Source organism: Chiloscyllium plagiosum, chromosome 37 (genome assembly GCF_004010195.1).
Source record: "Chiloscyllium plagiosum isolate BGI_BamShark_2017 chromosome 37, ASM401019v2, whole genome shotgun sequence".
Lineage (NCBI taxonomy): Eukaryota > Metazoa > Chordata > Chondrichthyes > Orectolobiformes > Hemiscylliidae > Chiloscyllium > Chiloscyllium plagiosum.
This window is the reverse complement of record NC_057746.1, coordinates 5,518,031-5,540,746: the sequence shown is the minus strand read 5'-3', so window position 1 is coordinate 5,540,746 and position 22,716 is coordinate 5,518,031. Positions and strand designations below refer to the sequence as shown.

The 22,716-nt window shown below is 41.6% G+C and overlaps 1 protein-coding gene across 1 annotated transcript in view; it reads right to left on the bottom strand.

Moving 5' to 3' along the window:
• Positions 1 to 19,786: 19,786 nt before the first annotated feature.
• LOC122541639 (zinc finger protein 271-like) overlaps positions 19,787 to 22,716 on the bottom strand; it is a 23,518-nt gene continuing 20,588 nt past the window's right edge. Inside the window, exon 3 of the mRNA XM_043678568.1 lies at positions 19,787 to 20,100. Within this exon, the coding sequence (XP_043534503.1) occupies positions 20,086 to 20,100 (15 nt within the window). The 3' untranslated portion in view covers positions 19,787 to 20,085. The remainder of the gene's footprint in view (positions 20,101 to 22,716) is intronic.

Genomic DNA, 22,716 nt, shown 5'->3' with positions numbered 1-22,716 from the left:
TTCAGAAACTACACAGGCGTGGTCGAAGTCCACCAGTTTTCAGACAATACTAAGGAACCACATTTCTGAAGACGTTTGAAATCTGAAACAAAAAGTGAGAGAAATACACAATACCACGGAATTAGTTATTCAGGTTCTAATGAAATGTCAGCTGAATTATTAATTCTGATTTTACAGCGGCTGCTGGCCAGCGGGTCTGCAGCATTTTGGGTTTAGATTTCGCCATTTGGTATTTCCTCCAAAGCATTTTCCCTGGGTTGCCCTGAGTGGTGATATTGGAACCATGTTGCAAAACCCATTTTCAGTACATGTTGGTCGTCTGACAACATTTTGATAACACAACTGAGATACAACCGAATTGCTCAATTGGTGGAACATGCAACTTTCACTGTTGGTTTTGTGTTCTGAGCACCACTTGCAACGGTTTGCCCTTCGAGGTTCCCCACTTGCAACGTTTAGAAGTTCACCTCTGCTCTGCGACTATCATTCCCCCTGCACCATACCATGAGCATAGAACCTCTCTGATTCAGACTCCGACCTCTCTGCAAAATCTCGCCTGTAAATCCGAGTACTGTCAGCTGTCACTCAACATCAGTGCATTTTAGGGACAATTCGATCTGTTTCTCACTTCACACATATCAGTGTTGAGAAAGCAACAGGAATTGTATGGGGTTGTTGCTTTGGCAATGTTTCTTACCCCATTATTGTTCTCTGTATTATCTTTTTAAAATTTAACCAAGTTAAGATATACAGCAATCTACAGATAAGAATACACACACACTTATTCTTTGCAGACAGAATGGTCCTGTTTCAGGTCAACAAAATCAGTGACAACTATTCTTTGGTTCGTTGCTCAGGGTGAAACCTCCACCAGTCAACGTGAAACAAACTAATCTGTTGCACAAAGTAATGAGGTTATTAAAGTCATAGAGTCCTAAAGCATGGAGACTGGTTTTTCATCCCAAACTCGTCAATCCATGCTCACCCGATTTTCTTGCACTTGGCACTTTCCTTTTAAACTTTTCTCAATCCATGTATTTGTCCAAATGCCTTTTAAATATTGTTAATGCACCTGTACCAACCACTTCCAGAAGCAGTTCATTCCATATGCACAGCACCATTTGTGTATAAAGGTTGTCCCTAAGGTTTCCTTTTACAATTTGCCCTCTAACTTTAACTGATGCCCTCTAGTCCTCAATCCGCCAACCCTGGGAAAAAGTCTGAGTGCATTCACCCTAATCATGACTCTCATAATCGTGTACGCTTCTATAAGATAGCCCCTCAGCCTCCTACACTCTAAAGAAAAACATTCCATCTTTTCCAACCTCTTCCTGTAACTTAGACACATGGGTCCTGGCAACATTCTCGTAAATTTCTTCTGCACTCTTTCTAGTTTAATGACATCCTTCCTATAGTAAGGTGACCAAAACTGAATACAGTACTCCAAGTGTGGTTTCGCCAATATCCTGTACAACTGCAACATAACGTCCCAACTTATATACTCAATGCCCTGACTGATGAAGGCCTGTGTGATAAAAGCCTCCTCACTTACCTGTTTATCTGTCACCCCACTTTCAGAGAACCATGCACCTGAACACTAAGTTCCAACAGTTCCACGACACTCCTTAAGGCCCTGCCATTAACCATGGTACTCTTACCTTGATTTGACTTTCCAAGAGACAAAACCTTACACTTTTCTGTATTTAACTCTATTTGCCATTCTCGGCCCACTTCACCAGTTGATCTAGGTCCTGATGCAATTTTTGATAACCTTCCTCAGTTCCACGATATTCCCTATTTTAATGTCATCTGCAAACTTGCTCGTCATTCCTTCTACATTCTCATCCGAATTACTGATATACATAACAAATGGCAATGGGCACCGCACCGACCCCTGAGATACACCACTAGTCACATGTCTCCAATCCGAGAAGCATCTTTCCACTTTCCTCCGCTGATTCCTTCAAGGCAATTGTGTGTCCACTTTGCCAATTCCCCTCGGTTTCTTTGGTGATCTAACCATCCAGAGCAGCCTACTATGTCGAATCATATCAAAGGCCTTACTGAAATCCATTTAAAATACCTCCACAACCCTGCCCTCATCAACCTTCCTGGTCACTACATCAAAGAACTCTAACAAATCTGTGAGGCATGATCTCCCACGCACAAAACCATGCTGACTATTCCGAATCAAACTTTGCCATTTAAAACACATGAAGTTCTTATCTCTCACAACCTTATCATGTAATTGATCTCCCACCAGTTTCAATTTTCCAGTGCACTCTGAGACTGCTCGACAGTCACGTGACGGGTGCCTGCATTCTCTCTCTCTCTCAAAGGTACTCGTCCACGCCTTCAACTTCAATATACCTCCCCCATTAAGAAAAAAAATCCATCATAACAAAAGAAGTTTTCTTATTTTGTCTAGTTTTTAATCAGTTCAATCCTATCTGCACTTTACCCTATAAATTCGAGAAAATGCATCTGCTATCACATTCATAAGACCCCCAACATGTACGATTTATAAATTAAAAATCTGTAATAAATGGCTCCAAAGAAATAGTCTCATATTATTGTCATTAAATCGTTCCAAGAATGCAAGAAGAATGTAATCCGTGTACATAACCATCTCTGACACATTGTTCGTCACATAAACATTAAAATGTTGTAAGGCAATACCAAACTCAATAACTCTCTTTTGAAGGGAGAGTATTTTCTCTTGTGGGTGTGGACCTTCTTTGAAAAATAACCAACTGGTCATTCAATTTCATCACCACTTTCCTGTAGCAGTACAGCTCCAACTCCTATGTGGCCAGGTTCGATTGCAACTTTGAAGGGTTACAAAACCTTTGGTGCAGCTAAAACTGATGTGGTGGTTAACACTACTTTTAAATTGTCAAGTGCATCCTGGCATTGTTCTTTGTGTTCTTCTTCAGCGAATCTGTTAGCGGTGCCACTACGCTGCTGAAGTTTGGAACAAACTTCTGGTAGAATCCGCTAAGTCTCGAAAAATCAGTGCCCCACTTTCTTTGAGGTTGGTAGTGGAAATTCCTCGATAACCTTCATTTTGCGCTTCTTGGTGCCAACCTTCCATGACCAATGCTATGGCCTAAGAACAGCATCTCTGCATTTGTGAATTCTGTTTTCTCTAAGTTTATTACCAGTTTTGCTTCTTTTAATCGTTCAAAGAGCTCTGCCAACTGTACCAAGTGACCTTTGCCTGACTCACTAAATATGACTACATCATCCAAATAAACTGCCCTGTTTGTTAACCCAGCCACAACTCTGTTCATGAGTCTTTGGAATATGGTCGATGAGTTCATCTTTCCAAAGGGGATCACTTTAAATTGATATAGTCCTCATGGGGTTGCAAACGCAGAAATTTCTTTCCCTCCCTCTTTTGCAGGTACCTGTCAATAACCACGCAGTAAGTCTATCTTTGTGATGTAACTTGCTTGTCCAACTTTCTCTATACAGTCCTCAAATCTTGGCATTGAGCATGACTCTAGTTTTGTTACACTGTTGACCTTCCAATAGCCCACATATAGCAGTGGTGGAGGCACAGTGGTACACTATTGGGCGGGAGTTGCCCTTGGAGTCCTTGACATCGACTTCGGACCCCATGAAGTCTCATGGCTTCAGATTAAACATGGGCAAGGAAACCTCTTAGTGGTCACCACGCACTTCCCTCCTTCGCCTGATGAATCAGGGCGACTTCATGTTGAAAGACACTTGGAGGAAGCACTGAGGGTGGCAAGGGCTCAAGTGTATTCTGGGCAGGGGACTTCAATGTCCACCACCAAGAGTGGTTCGGCAGCAGCATTACTGATCTAACTGGTAGGGTCCTAAAGATATAACTGTGAGACTGGGTCTGCTGCTGGTGGTGAAGCAACCAACCAGAGGAAAATACATACTTTACACCATCCTGACTATTAGTTGACTGCAGAAGTATCTGCTCATCACAGTACAAGTAAAAGTGACTACTGCACTGTCCTTGTGGAGACGGATTCCTGCCTTGACACTGAAACTAATTCCATCATCTTGTGTGGTACTGCCACCGTGCAACACGGGACAGCCTTTGAATCAATCTAGCAGCTCAAGTTTGGGCATCAATGAGGAGCTGTGGGCCGTCAACAGCAGCAGAAATGTACTTCAGCACACTCTGCAACATCGTGGCCTGGCATATCCCCCAATCAACCGTTACCATCAAGCCAGGGGACCAACCTTGTTTCAATGGAGATTGCAAGAGGGCATGCCAGGAGCACCATCAGGTATATGCAAAAATGAGATGTCAACCTCGTGAAGCTACCAAGCAGGACTACTTGCAGAAACGGCAGAACTAGCAATTGACAGTCGAAGCTAAGCAATCCCCCAATCAATGAATCAGATCTAAGCTCAGCAGTCCTTCCACATCCAGTCATGAATGGTAGTGGGCAATTGAACAAATCACCGGAGGAGGATGCTTCAAAAGTATTCCCATCTTCAATGATGGAAAAGCCCAGTACATCAGTGCAAAAGATAAGGCTGATGCATTCACAACGATCTTCAGGCAGAGTTACAGAGTGGATGATTCATCTCGGGCTCCTCCAGTGGTCCCTGGCATCACAGATACCAATCTCCAGCCAATTCGATTCACCCCAAGTAATATCAAGAAAGGGCTGGAGGTACCGGATACTGCAAAAGCCATGGGCCCTGATAACATTCCGGCAATAGGACTGAAGACGTGTGCGCCAGAACTTGACACTCCCCTAGCCAAGCTCTTCTAGTACAGTTACAACACTGGCATCTACCGACAATGGGGAAGATTGCCCAGGTATTTCCTGTAAATAAAACGCGGGACATTTCCAACCTAGCCAATTCCCGCCCAATCAGTCTACTCTCCATCATCAGGAAAGTGATGGAAGGGGTCATCAACAGTGCTATCTAGCAGCAACTACTCAGCAACAACTTGCTCAGTGATGCCCAGTTTGGGATTCGCCAGGGTCACTCAGCTCCTCACTTCATTACTGCATTTTTTCAAACATGGACAAAAGAGCTGAATTCCAGAGCTGAGGTGAGAGTGACGGCCCTTGATTTCAAAGCCGCATTTGTTCGAGTATGGTATCAAGGAGCCATGGCAAAACTGGAATCAATAGGTATCAGGGCGCAAACACTCCACTGGTTAGAGGCATACATGGTACAAAGGAAGATGGTTGTGGTTGTGGAGGGTCAGTCACCTCAGCATGAGGACGTCTTTGCAGGAGAACCTCAGGGCAGTGTCCTGGCCCAATAATCTACAGCTGCTTCTGTCATAAGGTTAGAAGGTGGATGTTCACTAAAGATTGCAACCTTTTCAGCAGCATTCGCAACTCCTCAAATACTGAAGCAATCCACTCTCAAATACAACAAGGTCTGGACAATACCCAGGCTTGGGCCAACAAGTGGTAAGTAACATTCGCGCCACAGAAATGCCAGACAATGACCATCACTGATAAGAGACACTCTAACACCCCTTGACATTCAACAGTATCAACATCACTGAATCCCCCTCTGTCAACATCCTTGGGGTTCCCATTGACCTGAAACTCAACTAGACTCACCACAGAAAGACAGTGGCTACAACAGCAGGTCAGGGACTAGGGATACTGCATTGAATAACTTCCCTCCTGACACTCCAAATTATATTCACTATCAACAAGGCGGAAGTCAGGAGTGTGATGGAATACTCCCAACTTGCCTGGATGGGTTCAGCTCCAACAACATTGAAGAAGCTTGACACCATCCAGGACAAAGCAACCCGCTTGATTGGTACCAAATCAACAAACAATCAATCTCTTCATCACCGGTGCTCAGTGGCAGCAATTTGTACGATCCACAAGATGCACTGCAGAAATTCATCAAAGATCCTTCAACAGCACCTTCCAAGCCCACGACCACTTCTACCTAGAAGGAAAATGGCAGCAGGTATTTGGGACCACCATCATCAGCAAGTTCCCCTTCAAGCCTATCACCACCCCATTCCTTCAAAGTCGTTGGGTCAAAATCCTGGCATTCCCTCTCCACCGGGATTATGGGTCAACCCACATCAAGTGGACTGCAGCGATTCAACAAGGCTGCTCCCCACCATCTTCTCAAGGGCAAATAATGATGGGCTATGAAGCCAGCAGCGATGTTGTTTTATTGGAGCAGTATTACCTTCTTCATGCACAATAGCATTTGTCCTACCCATACTATCCCTGCATATTGTTGCAACAAACCCTTGAACTGTGTTCTTTGCTCATGAGACAGATAGTTTACTAATCTATCCCACACCTCAAGGAATTCCTCATTGTTTAACGTATTTTGATGCACATCAATCTCCACAATATCTGGATTTGATTCCTCACTCTTCGGGGCAGTAAAGAATATTTGTTTCTCCAGTTCCTTCTCTCTATTATAATAAGGTTTCAACATATTCACTTGACATACACAATAAAGTTTTTTTTCTCATTCAGCATCTTTACCAGATAGTTCACCTGACTCAACTTTTTCTCAATTTGATACAGACCACTCTACTTGGCTTTGAACGGATTTCTTACCACTGGTAAAAACACTAATATGTCATCCCCACAGGAAAACGTCCGAATTTCAGAGTATTTATCTGCCACATGCTAAGTTCTATGCTGTGCCTTCTTCAGGTGTGTTTAACTAGCTCACCAATTCCACTGAATCTCTCCCTTACATCCGGTATATAATCCGACTTTAGTCCTGTCAATTTCCCTTTAATTCATGTCAAAGGGCCTTTCAATTCATGTCCGAATATTAACTCAAAGGAAGTAAAGTGACTATATCCGTTTGGGGTATCTCTAATGGCTAACAATACGAATGGGATACCTTTATCCCATTCATTCGTTAATCCGGACAGTACGCTCTGAACATGACAGTACGCCTTTCCCTTCATTTTTTTCCCGGCAGCAGTTGGAATGGAAAGAGCGACAGCGAGGAGCAGAGGCGTGATGAGAAGTTAAATTTTAAAAGATATGAATCTTACTTCAGGAGTTCAGCGTTCTTTATTTTTCTTAGATGGCATTTGGAGTGGGAGGAGCGACAGCGAAGAGCAGAGGCCCGACGGGAAATTAAATTGTAAAAGATATAAAGGTTTACATAGTGTATAGGCGGAGTGCACACTGAGCAGGAGCAGACAAGTCCCCCTGCAACCTGTAACATTCTTCCAAACTGTCCACTACTCCATCGATTCTAGTGTCATCTGCAAATTTACTAATCAATCCACCTATGCCTGTGTCTAAGTCATTTATAAAAATGACAAACAGCAGTGGTCCCAAAACACATCCTTGTGGCACACCACTAATAACCGGACTCCAGGCTGAATATTTTTCTGTCAACCACCACTCGCTGCCTTCTCTCAGAAAGCCAGTCTCTAATCCAAACTGCTAAATCATGCTCAAACCCATCCCTCTGCATTTTCTTGAACAGCCTACCATGTAGAAAATTATCAAAGGCTTTAATGAAGTCCATTTATACTACGTCAACTGCCCTACCCTCATCTACATGCATGGTCGCCTTCTGAAAAAACTCGATGAGGTTTGTGAGACACGATCTGCCCTTGACGAAACCATGTTGACTATCTCCAACCAAATTATTGCTTGCTAGATAATTATAAATCTTATCTCTTATAATCCATTCCAAAACCTGTCCTACAGAATTAAGGCTCACTGGTCTATAATTACCTGGGTCATCTCTACTGCACTTCTTGAACAAGGGCACAACATTTGCAATCCTCCAGTCCTCTGGTACTAAACCTGCCGACATTGACGACTCAAATATCAAACCCAAAGGCTCTGCTATCTCCTCCCTAGCTCCCCATAGAATCCTCGGATAAATCCGATCCAGCCCAGGGGACTTGTCTACTTTCACTCCTTCTAGAATTGATAACACCCTGTTCATAACTAACATCGATCTTTTCTAGTCTAACATTTAGTATCTCATTTTTCTCCTCTACAATGTTCTCCTTTTTCTGAGTGAAAACTGATTAGCAATGTTCGTTTAGCACCTCTGTGATCGCCACAGGGTCCACACTCAACTTCCCACTTCTGTCTTTGACTGGCCCTATTCCTAACCTAGTCATCCCTTTATTCCTCACATACCTATACAGAAAGCTTTAGGGTTCTCCTTTATTCTATTTGCTAAACTCTACTATTGTTCTTTCCTTGCTCTTCTTAACTCTCTCTTTAAATCCTTCCTAGCTGATCTGCAACTCTCCATCGCCTCATCTGAACCATCTTGTCTCATCAGCCCATAAACCTCCTTCCGCTTAACAAGAGATGCAATTTCTGTAGTAAACCACGGTTCCCTTACTTTATCACTTCCTTCCGGCCTCACAGCGACATATCTATCAAGGACATGAAACAACTGTTCCTTAAACCAGCTCCACATTTCCATTGTCTGCATCCCCTGCATTTTGGTACCCCACTCTATGCATCCTAATTTTTGCCTAATCACATTACAAATGCCCTTGCGCCATCGATAACTCTTGACCTGTGTCATGTACCCATCCTTTTCCATCGCTAAACTAAACGTAACTGAATTATGGTCACTCTCTCCAAAGTGCTCACCTACAACTAAATCAAACACCTCGCCTGGATCATTACCAAGCACCAGATCCAGTGTGGCCTTCCCTCTCGTCGGCCCTTCGACATACTGTGTCACCAAATCCACCTGAACACATTGGAAAAAAAGCTGATCGATCTGACGTACTGGAATTATAGCATTTCCAGTCAATGTTGGGGAAGTTAAAGTCCCTCATAATGACCACCCTGATCCTTTCACTCCCACCCAGAATAATTTTGCCAATCCTCTCTTCCATCTCCCTGGAACTTTTCGGAGGCCTATAAAAAACATTCCATACAGTGTGACTTCGCTCCAGTTTCTAATCTCAGCCCACACTGCCTCAGTAGACGAGTCCTCCTCAAAAGTTCTTTCAGCCACGGTTAAATTATCCTTGAGTAACAAGGCCACATCTCTCCCTCTTTTACCACCTTGCCTGTTCTTAATGAAAGATCTAAACCCTGGAACCTGCAACATCCATTCCTCACCCTGCTCGATCCATGTCTCCGAATTGGCCACAACATCGAAGTCCCAGGTACCTATCCATGCTGCAAGCTCACCTATCTTATTTCGGATACTTCTGGCGTTGAAGTCGACACACTTCAAACCAGCTTGCTGCCTGCCAGCACATTGCTGTGACCTTGCTAAGCTGGTTTAACCCCACCGGAAAGCACCAGCATATTTCCCACCCAGGATATTAGTACCCCACTGGTTCAAGTGAAGATCATCCTGTTTGTACAGGTCCCACCTTCCCCAGAAGGAGCCCCAATTATCCAAGTACCTGAAACCCTCCCTTGCAGCCACGCGTTCAACTGATATCTCTCCCTCTTCCTTGTCTCGCTATCACGCAGCACCGGTAACAAACCAGAGATTATAACTCTGTTCTAGCTCTCAGCTTTGACACAAGGTGCTTATTTCATTGGATGTTTATTTCTTCAAATTGGCAGTTGCTCTGACCAGTTTTCAAATGCCCGTGGTTGACACCCCCCCACCCCCTCCCCCCCCCCCCCCCCCCAACATCGTTCCTTCTCATTGGTCCGATGTTATCAATCGAGTAAATTCAAATTCAACTGGATTTTCGGATCCCGAACTTAATTTAAATTAACTGTTTTAATTTGAACTGTTGTCAACACAACAATCACAATTCAGGTATCTACTTAACATCCAATTGCCACATGTATCCATTTTTGAAAAGCTCGTATTTTAGTCCGTCAGAATCCTGGCAGCTGTGGCTGTTCTATCATAAATTGACAATACACCCTTTCGACTTCGTAACAGTACCTTTTCACTTCATTGTAACCTCTGTCATGTGCAAACAATTCTGATTCTAATTTCATTATGGTTTCTTGCAGGCTACTTTTTTTTGTTTTATCTAACACCAAACTTATTTATTTTCTATTGCGCTCTGCCAACGAGCCATTGACATATTTCAGTAGTCTCCCCAGGAGCAGTATTCAGAATCTAAGGATAGAATCCTAAGGAGAAAATGGAGAGTATGGCAGGTTATTGCAGATGGGGAATAGGTGGAAGTGCACCAGATTGTGATGCGTAGAATGCAAATAGGAAGTGCTACAGGTAGCACATGAATTACCAGTAGAAGGTCATTTAGGCTTGAGGACGATTTAGGCTAAGGTGCAAAAAGGTCTGGACTTCACAAGGATGTGGTTGAATTTTGCCATTCATGTGCCAAATGGTAGGTAATCTATAGACACTAATAAAACCAGTATCTTTGTTGTCAATTCCAGCATTTCAAGAGCCTTTCACGTGGGTTATGATAGATGGTGTAGCTCCCCTCCCCGAAACTAAAATTGGAAACCAGTATTTGCTGACCATAATGGGTATGTCTACCAGATTTCTGGAGGTGATTCCATTACTGAGTTTTAAGGAAAAAGTATGGTGTGGGACTGGGCAGGTTTCTTTACATGGTTTGAGTTGCCCACAGAGATTCAGTCAGACCAAGGGTCTAATTTTACTGCTAAACTATTTGTGGAAGTCATGTCTCGTTAGGCATACAACACTTTAAGTCAAATGCATGCCAGCTTGGATCACTTGGAAATGTGACATCAGGCCCTGAATACCATGTTCAGAGCATACTGTCAGGATGACCGAATAATTGAGATAAAGGGAACCCATTCATATTGGTTCCTATTAGTGATGCCACAAACGAATGTATTCCATTTTCTCCCATTGAGTTAGAGTTTGGGACTGAATTGAGGGGGCCTTTGCAATTAATTAAGGAAAAATTGACAGGACCAAAGTCAATATCTCACAATTGGATTAAGGATCTGAGGTGAGTGACAGATTAAACTGGTCATGTGACAGATTTAACAGCACCTGAAGAGGGCACAGCACAGAATGAAGCAGATGGCAGATTTAAAAGAAAACTCGAAAATTCGAACGTTTTCCCGTGGGGATGATGTATTAGTGCTGTTACCAGTAGTAGGTGATCCCTTCAAAGCTAGGTTTAATGATCCCTATCAAATTGAGAATTTTCCAGCACCACTGTAATCTTGATATCATCAAACCCAGTCAGATTGTGTGGAGTTCACCAATCATGTTAGCTCCCAAACCTGATGGAACTCAACTATTTTGTGTGGACTCTGAGAAGGTCAACGCCCTAACTAAATTGGACTCCTATCCAATACCAAGATTGGAGGACTGTGTACTGGAAGTTGGACAAGCCACTTACATCATGAAGTTCGGCCTACTGCGTGGATATTGGCAGATACCTCTAACAGAGAAATCGAAAGAAGTTTCTACATTTGTAACCCTAAATGAAATATATCATGCCCTTTGGAACGAAGAACACAGCAGCCACATTCCAAAGATTCATGAACACAGTTGTGGCCAGACTAAGATCTTTAGCCATCTATAGTAAGATCACCTAGTACAGCTGGTAGAGCTCTTTGAGCGGTTACAAGAAGCAAAACTATATTTCAGCTTGAAGAATTCATAAAGACAAAGGTGACATTCTTGGGACATAGCATCGGACATCGAAGGCTGATCCCAAGCAACGCGAAGATGAAGGCCATCAAAGAATTTTCATAATCGTCCTCGAAAAAATGTGCTTCAATATTTGGAACTGAGCAGATACTACAGAAGTGTGAGCCAAACTTCAGCAGCGTGCTGGTGTTGCTGACAGAATTACTAAAAAACATAAAATTTCGGTAGACAGAACAATGCCAGCGGGCATTTGAGAACGTTAAAACCATATTAACCACTGCACGAGTTTTAACTACAACACTTTTTATTAAACACTGGTTGCGCTTCGGCGGGGCGGTGTGGACTTGTTGAACCGAAGGGCCTGTTTCCACACTGTAAGTAATCTAATAATCTAAAAAAAAGGATTTGCAGCTGTGTAGGTGCAGAAAGATGATAACGGCCAGTTGGTTACCTTTCGATGAAACTCAATATGCTAAAGAAAATACTGTACCATCGATAAAGAGTTATTGAGTTTGGTACTGTCCTTACATTTAACGTTTATGTTACGAACAATGTTTCAGAGACAGTTCTGCACATGGACCACAACTTCTTACATTTGTTGAAAGATTTCAAGGGGAAAAAAATGAGACTTTTTCATTGGAGTATTATGTTACAGACTGCTCGTTTACAAATTGTGCATGTTGTTGGTCATAAAAATGTGATTGCAGATGAGTTATCATGAATTTAAAAGAAAACATGCACATAAGAGAGAACCAACACTGTCCAAGATTATAAATGTGAGCAGAACTAATATGAGAGATGTGATTTCCATTAATGGTACATGCATTTTATAATAATGTAATCAAGATTTAGAGAAAGAGTTACAAGATGAAGCCATCTTTTTATTGTGATACTTCATTATTACAAAGTCGAAAGAGTGTATGATCACTTTAAGACAGAGAGTATTAAATTGACACCTGCGTTGGTTGCTGTTTTGACAACAGTTCAAATTTAACCAATTAATTTAAATTAAGATCAGAACGCTAAAACTGAATTAAGTTTGAATTTATTGACAACATCGGACCAAAGCAAGGGAATGATGTTGGGGATGTAAAACAAAGGCATTTTGAAAATTGATCGTCTTAAATTTAATTAAGCTGAATCAGTAACTTAAAGAATTGCTTCCTGACAGAAAGACGAGGCGCCTCCTTGCAAGTGTCTGTCATGATGGGCTTGAGGTGATTCGGCACCCTGGGCACATTACGGACCTTGGCGGGTGAGGCAGATACACTGCGCTTATTATACAGCAGTTTCTGTATTACTGCTCGAGGATACCCATTGAAAGGATCATTCATAGCGTCCTATTTCCAATGGTTAAAAACCCCTTTGAGAATTACAGTATGCTTTTCAGCGAGATGTCACAGACATAATATTCAACATACCGCAGCTTCAATAATTTTGACATAACAATGTCAATTTCTGTCATTGGCCTGTTTGGACTTTATCAAAATTTTTGTCTCAGTAAACTGTGAAGAATTATGTAAAATCCTCCTTAAACTATGTGAGCATAAATTATCAATTGCAACTCCACAAACTTGATCTGATTAATAGCTGGGATCCAACCAGGCTGTGGAATTGCACAAAAAGTCGTTATTGTAACAATGTATTTTTTACCTGAAGCAAATTAATCATGGGTATGATGCACTTCTCTAGACCATACAGGGAATTATTCACATTGTGTAATCATCAATCCAAATCAAAGTCTGTAAAGATGCCAAACAGTGGGCGGCACGGTGTCACAGTGGTTAGCACTGCTGCCTCACAGCGCCAGAGACCCGGGTTCAATTCCCGCCTCAGGCGACTGACTGTGTGCGTGGGTTTCCTCCCACAGTCCAAAAATGTGCAGGTTAGGTGAATTGACCATGCTAAATTGCCCGTAGTGTTAGGGGAATGGGTCTGGGTGGGTTGGTGTGGACTTGTTGGGCCGAAGGGCCTGTTTCCACACTAATCTAATACCTGCTTTTCGGTTGGCAGAAACTACAGGTCGTTCATTGGAAGAATCAGTAATGTCAGAACCCTGTGATGATACGTCATGAATGATTTATTTCATCGCATCATACTTGAAGGTGTTTGATTTCAGAAAGGTGGAGTGTGGATGGTGGTTACTTGTGTGGCTGGTTTCTCCTAAATGAAAAAACAGTGACCTAAGCGAGGATGTTTTAGAGAGCAGATATTTGCAAACCTCTGTGATGTTTTGGGAAGGATACCTACACTATGTTTAGAAAATGTAGAAAACATTATTAATGCGATTAGTTTTGTTTTCAGTACAGAAGACTCTAGAATAAATACGTTCAAAGTAAAAACCAGTTCAGAAACAGATTTTTCAGTTCAGTTCAAAAAACACCACTGTTGAGTTTAGAAGCAAGTCTAGTTTCTCTCCTGAATTATGCAGGGTTGTTCAGGGAATAAATTGCCTTAGCGGATGGGTTAGTTTGTAAAACGTCCAGACTAGGAATGTTTGTTTAGAAATCCACAGGTTATTAATATTGAGAAGGTATAGGTTCTATTGTTTGTGGAAATGTCATGTCAATAGACATGCCAAAGACTCAATGAATTATCATCATATTCCACAACGAAGCAACTATCAGGAGTCAGTAATGTAGAATCCTACCGAGTTAAGGATGTAATTCCTTTGGATTTCAGGTTTTGTGAAGGATAATGTTGAGAAACAAGATGAAATTTTGCTTGACTATGTGTTGCAAGATCATTCTAATTTTATTACATATTTAGCACACTTTCTTTTTTTTAAATTTCATCCTTTGCGTAATAAACTTTGTAATATTAAACAAAAGCCGCAGCTTCCTGCGTATACAGGAATTAGGAAGGGCCCTGCCCGAAACACGGACTGTCTTGCTCCTCTGATGCTGCTTGACCTGCTGTGCTTTTTTCTAGCTCCGCATTTTATCGACTCTGTACTAGTACAACCTCCGGTTTAAGACCCGGACACATAACATACTGACAAACAAACAAAAAAAATGGTTTTATGGGTGGAATAAAATGCGCTGAGAACCATAGTTCAATATCATCAGTGCACAGAGTTCGCTGAATAATCCTTTGCCTTTATTCATCTCTTTTCTCCAGTTTACTTCATTTCTTGACAGGAGGCTCAGTGTGATTGAATACGCTTTCTACATAGTCTTTTAGTTAATAGTTCATAGCAACAGCTTAGAACACCTAGTGGGAAAAATTAACTGGCTTTCTTCAAGCTTCAGATATTTTTACCACCTGAAGGCAGTCACACAAATACGCTTCCAGACCCCAACCACTGTGATAGCATGCTCGCAAGTGTTTTACCTACCAGGATCCAATCAGAAATTACCATCAAGCGAATGAACTTTGACATCTATGAATAGTTAATATTGCACAAACTAATTTTTGGACTGGAGGATTGTGACCAGTGGTGTCCCTCAAGGATTGGTATTGGGTTCACTGCTTTTCCTTATTCATGTAAATGTTTTAGATGTGAATATAGGTTATCAAGTTTGCAAATGACTCCAAACTAAGTGGTGAAGTAGACAGTGAAGAAGATTATCGTGAGTACAAAGAGACCTTGATCTGATAGACCAATGAGCCAAGGATTGGCAGGTAGAGTTCAATTTAGATAAATGCGAGCTGTTGCATTTTAGGAAGACAAAGCAAGACAGGACCTATACGGTTAAGTATATGGCCTAGCAGAGTGTTCTCAAACACTCAAACCTATGCAGGCGCATAGGTCCCTGAAAACGGAGTCACAGAGAGACTGTGTAGTGAAGAAGGCATTTGACATGCTTGCCTTCATTGGTCATTGCATTGGGATGTCATGTTATGGCTTTACAGGACATTGCTGTGTCAACTTTTCGAGCATTGTGTACAATTCTAGCCACCCTTCGATAGGAAGGATTTTGATACATTTGATAGGGTGCAAAAATGATTTAAAAGGATATTGCCAGGACTGGAAGCTTTGAGTTATAGGGAGAGACTGAATAAATAGGGATAGGCAACATTGGAGGCTATGGGGTGATCTTGTAGAGATTTTGTAAAGTCTGAGTAGCGTGAATAGGGTGTATTATCAACGTCTTTTTTCCTCGCGAGCATACGTTTCAGGTTAAAAGACAAGATTTAAAAAAATACATGAGGGTACCTTTTGCATGCAGAGGGTGTTGCGTGTATGGAATGAGCTGTGAGAAGGAGTGGTGAAGACGGGTAAATTTTCAACATTTAACAATGAAAAATCCATACTCTCTTATGTAGCTCTATGGGTTGCATATTTTTTCTTTAACGTTACTCAAGCTCCATTTGCACTGATTGTGTGGTTGTGCCGCTCAATGTGTTAGCTATCACACACATTCAAAGACTAACAGAGTGAGGAAGGGACTCTGAAAGGGTAAGCTTATTGACAATTACAGTGACAATTCCATTGGAAACGAATCATATTGTTGCTTGCAATCCCATGTTGTTGCATAGTGGTATGACTGGTTCATTTTGTACATTATTTACATGCACAGATTTTAAGATTTTTTTTGTTTGTTTACAAATTACAAAATGCCATTTTCCATAATGGAACAGTTTGGTTGCAGGCTTCAGTTTTTGAGTTAATGTACAAACACATGTATCAATTCAGTCGTTCAGGCTAAATTCAGTGCTGAATTGAATTCAGTCATTAAATATTCATTGATTTTAACTGAGATAGTGACAAAACAGTTAAAACGGTTTCATTCTATTCCTGTGAGAACAATTAGAACAATATTTCTAAACAGGTGCATCTTTAAACCATCAATAAAGGAAATAAATGAGACCACATTCATAAAATGAAATGCATGGAACAACTGTTGGCAGTAGCATACAGGGACTAGCAAATAGTGCAATGAGAGAAGAGTGAGTTGCTTCTATGTGTGAAATGACAGTTCTTTCCAATTTCTTAGAAATGAGTTAATCTCAAGCTTTTGTTCACAAAAGGACCAGTTTGTCAAAATCTCAAATGAGACAATTAAGTCATGAAATTGTTGATATTAGTCACAACTGGTAGACCAAATTGCATTTCACAGGGACCATTTCATCAAGCACACCTTGATTCACTCCTTCTCCCATCCCAAAGCCTGGCCACATCCAATGGCACCTTCTTACACAATTGGAGAAGTTGTAAAATCTGTCAATTTACTTCCTCTCTCCTCAACACTCAACGCCCCACAGACACTTTCCAGGTAAAGCAGTGACCTACCTGCACTTCATTCAACCTAATCTATCACATCCGCTGCTCACAATGTGGTCTACGTAGCACTGGGAAGATGAAACACAGACTGGGTGACCACTTTGTGGACCTTCTACTTTCTAAATGCAAAATTGGCCCTGAACATAGATTTGCCTGCCAATTCAACACAACGGCACATTCTTTGGCAGTCACGGGTGCTTAGGCTTGCTGCAGAACTCCAACAGGCTCAGCTGGAAGAACAGCATCTCATTTTTTTGCCCGGGACTTCTTCAGCCTCCAAACCTCAATCTGAAGTTCAACCATTTAGAACCAGATAACCTTCTTCCATGTCATTTATCCATTCCCACACTTCAGTCCTTGTGGTGGCATACACAGCTTTCAGTGTAGCCAACCCATTTCACCTACTTACTGTCTCAATTGTCAGCTTTTCTTTCTCCCTGAATACCATTATCTACCCCTTTGTCTGTCCAACTGCCTTTCTGTCTCTCTGCGCTCCTTCTCTGCATATTTGCTTACTCGTCCCACAACAGCCCCCCCCCCCCCCCCCCCCCCCCGACAGTCTGCTGCATGTATATGACCGTGTCCTAGCCATCAACTGCTCTGAGGAAGGTTAGTTGAGTCTGACACATTGACTCTGCTTTCTCTCCACAGCTGCTACCAAACCTGCTGAGTTTGTCCAGCAACATCTTCTAAAACAACATTACTGATCGCACAACAATATGCACAATTTTGAAGTTGAAGTCTTGTCACTTCAAAACAAGACTTCGTGTGACTTTATGGGCAGCGACCCTGCTACGGAGTCCCGTTTTGAGAGACATGACTTGAGTGAACATAAAGTGGGGGAGGGGGAAGGACCTGCAGGTGCTTCCAACATTATTGCAGGCGTTCAGTGAAGATATTTCGACTCATGCACTGGCAAAGAAAAAGTCGGCCTGGAGCATCATTACCAATGGCTCCAAAGCAAGCATGCTAAAGTTGGTTTCCTCAGATTAACGTTGAGACCTCCTTGCATGAAGTACAATAGATCAAAAGCACAACTTAGGAAAATTAGATTTTATATGCATTCAGCATATTTGAAATGTATTCGTCATTCTCTTTAATGTTTCTTACAAATTGAGATTGCAATTTACAAGGCGGAGCTGAATAGATGTTTTTCAAATAGCAACATCAGAGAATTAGAATAAAGTTGATTAACTGAAATTAAAGTAATAATCATCCATGGCGGAAGGCTTAGTGGAAACAGAATGGCCACCTCATTTGTCCCTGTGATCGTCTGAAATGTAAATACTTCAATGGCGGTCACAATTCACTACTCCTAGCTTTGGGGAAGATGGACGTGGTCTGTCCGGTGTTTCTTTGCAGGAATCAGAAATGCAAAGCTCTTCAATACTGCACCTTGGGCAAACAGACCCTTCCTTAGATATCGAGATCAATACTGCACATAGTTCTCTAGGAATGTCATCGGCAATCTCTGAAAGAATTATGAGATGTCACACTCTTACACATTACATTCTACTGAATAAAGGATAACAAACAATATTTCTTCTGAACTGCTTCCTTTATTTGATTATTCAATCACAGAATCATACAAATGCTGAAGAAATCCTTCATCCAAGCAAGTATAGGCTACCAACGCTGGCCCAATGATTAGCATTGTTGACTTATAGCAACAGGGATCCGGGCTCAATTCCAGCCTTGGGCAAGTATCTGTGTGGACTTTGCACATGCTCCCCGTGTCTTCTCCGGGAGTTGCAGTTTCTTCCCACAGTCCAAAGATGGACAGGTCAGGTGAATTGGCCATGTTAAGTTGTCCATAGTGTTCAGGGGTGTGTAGGTTTGGTGCATTAGAGAGGGGAAATATAGATTAATAGGGTTGTGTAATGGGTCGAGGTGGGATACTCTTTGGAGGGTCGGTGTGGACTTACTGGGACAAAGGGCCTCTTTCCACGTTTTCGGGATTTTGTACACTATTCCCATGTTCCAGGAATAAGCCCATAGTCTTGAATGTTATGTTACTTCAAGAGCATAGGTCGTGAAGTTTCCCATTTCAACTACCCTCCTAGGTAATACATTCCAAACCCCAATAACCTCTGGATGAAAATAGTTTATTTGAATCTCCTCTAGACCTCTTGCTTTTTACTTTAAATAAATCCACCCTTGTTGTTGACTCTTCAGCTAAGGGGAAGAACTTTTCTCTATTCACCCTGCCCATGCCCCTCATGAACATTTACATCTCTACCAGGTACCCGCCCAGCCTTGTATGTGCCAGAGTGGGAACATATTTCTGCAAGAATAAATTGAATGATTCCATTCTCCCGTGCATTGCCTGTAATCTGTACCATCCAGGTGTGTTTCTAATTTCTTTTCTAAAAGAGTTGCAATTTATTCTAGCTCCACTATCCTCTTTGACATTTCCTCTGTATTCTAAATCAGTGAATCAGAAAAAAAAATATCCTTTTTTTGCCCTTTATGCGATATTTAGTAGCATTGTATTTGTTTGTGTCCATAGGGATCTGTCTAGATAACTCATGATATCAAACACCTGCATCAAGTTTCATCTCAATCTTGTTTTGTCGCTGATGGGCAAAACAAATTGGCTGATGAAAATTCAATGCCATGGTGCCAAGGACAGTGAACACAACCAGGAGGAAGTTTGTGTACAGGATAAATACAGACATGTGGGGTAGAGTTGGCTGGTTTGTGCTGTAATTTGAATGCATCTCTAAGAAACTCTTCTCCATGATTCAAAAAGGCATTCAATAAAACATCTCAAGGTCCAGGGGTGAATAAATGCTGGCCCAGTCAGCAATGCCTACGAGTGACTGAGTAAACCATTATGAAGAAAGGAGCTGGCCCTGGGAGTCAGTGAGGAGTAATATCAGGAAGCATCCCTCCACAACAAAGGTCTGTGGAAAATTCAGGTTTTCCTGCAAATTGTGAATGCCTGAAATCACTCAAAGAGCTCTCAAAGATAGTGGAATCAAGGTTTATGGAGATAAGGCAGGAAGAGGATACTGATTAGGAATGATCAGCCATGATCATATTGAATGGCGGTGCAGGCTCGAAGGGCTGAATGGCCTACTCCTGCACCTATTGTCTATTGTCTTATCATGGAGGTTTCAGGATTGTGAGGAAGGCATGCTATTTTGTCAATGGATTTGAAGGAAGAGGGAGGATGGAGATGACCTATGCATCAGACAGAATCTCATGGATGGAAAAAAAGGCACATGAGGAAGAACGGGAGGAAGAGGAGAAGAATCAGAGAATGAGAAACTTCCGACCTCAAGAGCTTATGTTTCAATTCCTGATGTTCCGGCACTCCACTGGAAAATTCAATGTGGAAATATCTGGAAATGATATAAGGCAAAAGTAGTAAACTTAGCAGATACTAGGATTCTCATCTCAATGTTGATATTGGAGCGGAAGACATGGGATCCAAGCCCATGGTTTAGCACTTGAAGGACTGTAAAGTAGAACTTTTAACTTTATTTCCTTATTTTCAACCTTTACATTCTGTGTCTTGACTTATTTTCTGTGTTATAAGGTAAAGAATGATGACACCATAAAACACTTCTCACGTATATACCACAATTACAATTACCAAGTACACATGACAATAAATAAATACATAAAACCATGATTTGAAGATGCTGATGTTGGGCTGGGGTGTACAAAGTTAAAACTCACACAACACCAGGTTATCTTTCAACAAGTTTATTTGGAAGCACTAGCTTTCGAAGCGTTGCTCCTTCATCAGATGGTTGTGGATTATAAGATCATAAGACACAGAATTTATACCAAAAGTTTACAGTGTGATATAACTGAAATTATATATTGAAAAAGACTTGGATTGTTTGTTAAATGTCTCATTTTTTTAGAATGAACATATTGGTTTCAGTTCTTTCATATGTAAATCACAGAACTTCTTTAAAGTTACATTCTCAAGTGAACTTTAACAACTGGTGTCATGTCGGCCCAGATAATGCATTGAAGGTGTGAAGTGCCCTTTGTGGGATTGTCTCTGCCACCATGTTCAGACTAATTCCAATCTAAAAATCGGATTTCCAGAATCTTACATGGATTCATGGAGTGTTTGAGCAAAACAAAACATAATTAGGGAAGTACAAATTCACTCCACATACTTAAATATATGTGTGTGCATGTGGAGAGGGGGTTCATGAGTGTCTGTGAGCGAGTATGTGTATGTGTGTGAGTGTGAGTGTAAAAGGGTACAAGTCTGTGAGACAGTGCGTGTGAGTATGGGAATGTATGTGTGAGTGTATGAGAGAGAACTTGTGTATGAGAGAGGGTCTGCATGAGCTATGGGTATGTCGGAGTGTGTGTGTGTGTGTCTGTCGGCCTGTGTGTGTGGAACAGTGTGTGTGTGTAGGAGTGTCTGTGTGGCTGTATCTGTGTGTGTATCTGTCTGTCTGTCTATGAGTATACATCTGTGTGTGTGTGTCGTGCAATGAGTCACCTATAGTGTAACACAAACCCAATGTCCTGGTTGAGGTCATCCCCATGGGTATCGAACTTGGCTATCAGCCTCTGCTCGGCCACATGAATGCATATAAGATCTGTAAATTAGAATCAGTCTGAACATTGCGGCACAGACCGTCTCACACAGGGCACCTCACACCTTTGATGTATTACCTGGGCTGAAATGACACCAATTGTTAAAGTTCTCTTGAGAATGTAACCTTAAATGTGTTCTGTGCTTTGCATATAAAAGAACTGAAACCAACATATTCATTCTAAAAAATGAGAGATTTAATCCAAGTATTTTTCAATATATAATTTCAGTTACATTATACTGTAAACCTTTGGTATAAATTCTGTGTCTTATCATTTTATATTCCACGACCACCTGATAAAGGAACAGCGCTCTGAAATCTAGTGCTTCCAAATAAACCTGCTGGACTAAAACCTGTTGTTGTGTCAGTTTTAACTAAATCAAACCAATATTTCAATATATCAGATCAGCTGAGTTTCTCCAACAACTTCTGGTTTCCTTACTCTGTGTAATGATGTCAATGGGCAGGTGTAGGGTGGTGGCCTATAATAAGGGTCATTTCTCAGAGATGCATAAACTTTATCATGTATATGTGCCCAGATGTTGAAGTGGTTTTTCATGTTCTGGGTAACAGATTCGGTATCACAGACTTTTGCTCTGTTGCTAAAGTTGTCGTGCCTGTGGTAAAGTGTTCTGTTATTTATGAAGAATTTGTGTTGCTCCTTCTCCCTCAACATTAGAGTTTCATCTTCATAAACATTCGCTTTCTTTCTACTGCCCCCTTCCCTCCCATCCCCGTGGTATTAAATCTTGATGCACTGTTGCAGTCCTTCAGAGTACCCATGTGTTTCCCTGTGTGCAGTGAGCTATTCCATTTGGGATCGTAGTGCATTCATAATGCCAGAAATGATCATTTGCTGCAGTGTCCTGTGATCCGCTGGAAGTTGTCATTCAACTGCTTTCATGAGGAATGTCACATTGGCTTCCATATTATTACACTGCAGTACTTCTCCACTGTTTATGAAAAACTCCTAAGTAGAGGTTATGATAGAAATGAGTGGGTGCAAAACTGCATGTATTAAGTGGTCAGAAACTGTAGATGGCACATTTGTGTGATTCCAAAGTGGGTTTGGAGTGAGGCTGGGGAGGGGGTGAGTGAAGGTTTAATTGGAGACTGCTTGATGGAAAGATGTCTGGCCTGAAGTTATGAATGAAGGGTTAGTTGAAATAACCTTGCTTCTGTTCTCTTGACTTCAGAAAGTTGCAACAATTTTGCCTAAATTTCACAAGTGACTTTGGATGGCCGAGGAGGAAACTGTTCCCTTGCACCATGTTTTCCCAATAATGGGATATGGACTTCCCTGGCTAAGCCAGCCTTTATATTTCACTACTGGGCCTTGAGCTACTTTCTAGAGCTATTCTAGTCCATGCAACCTCCTGAAGTCAAGAG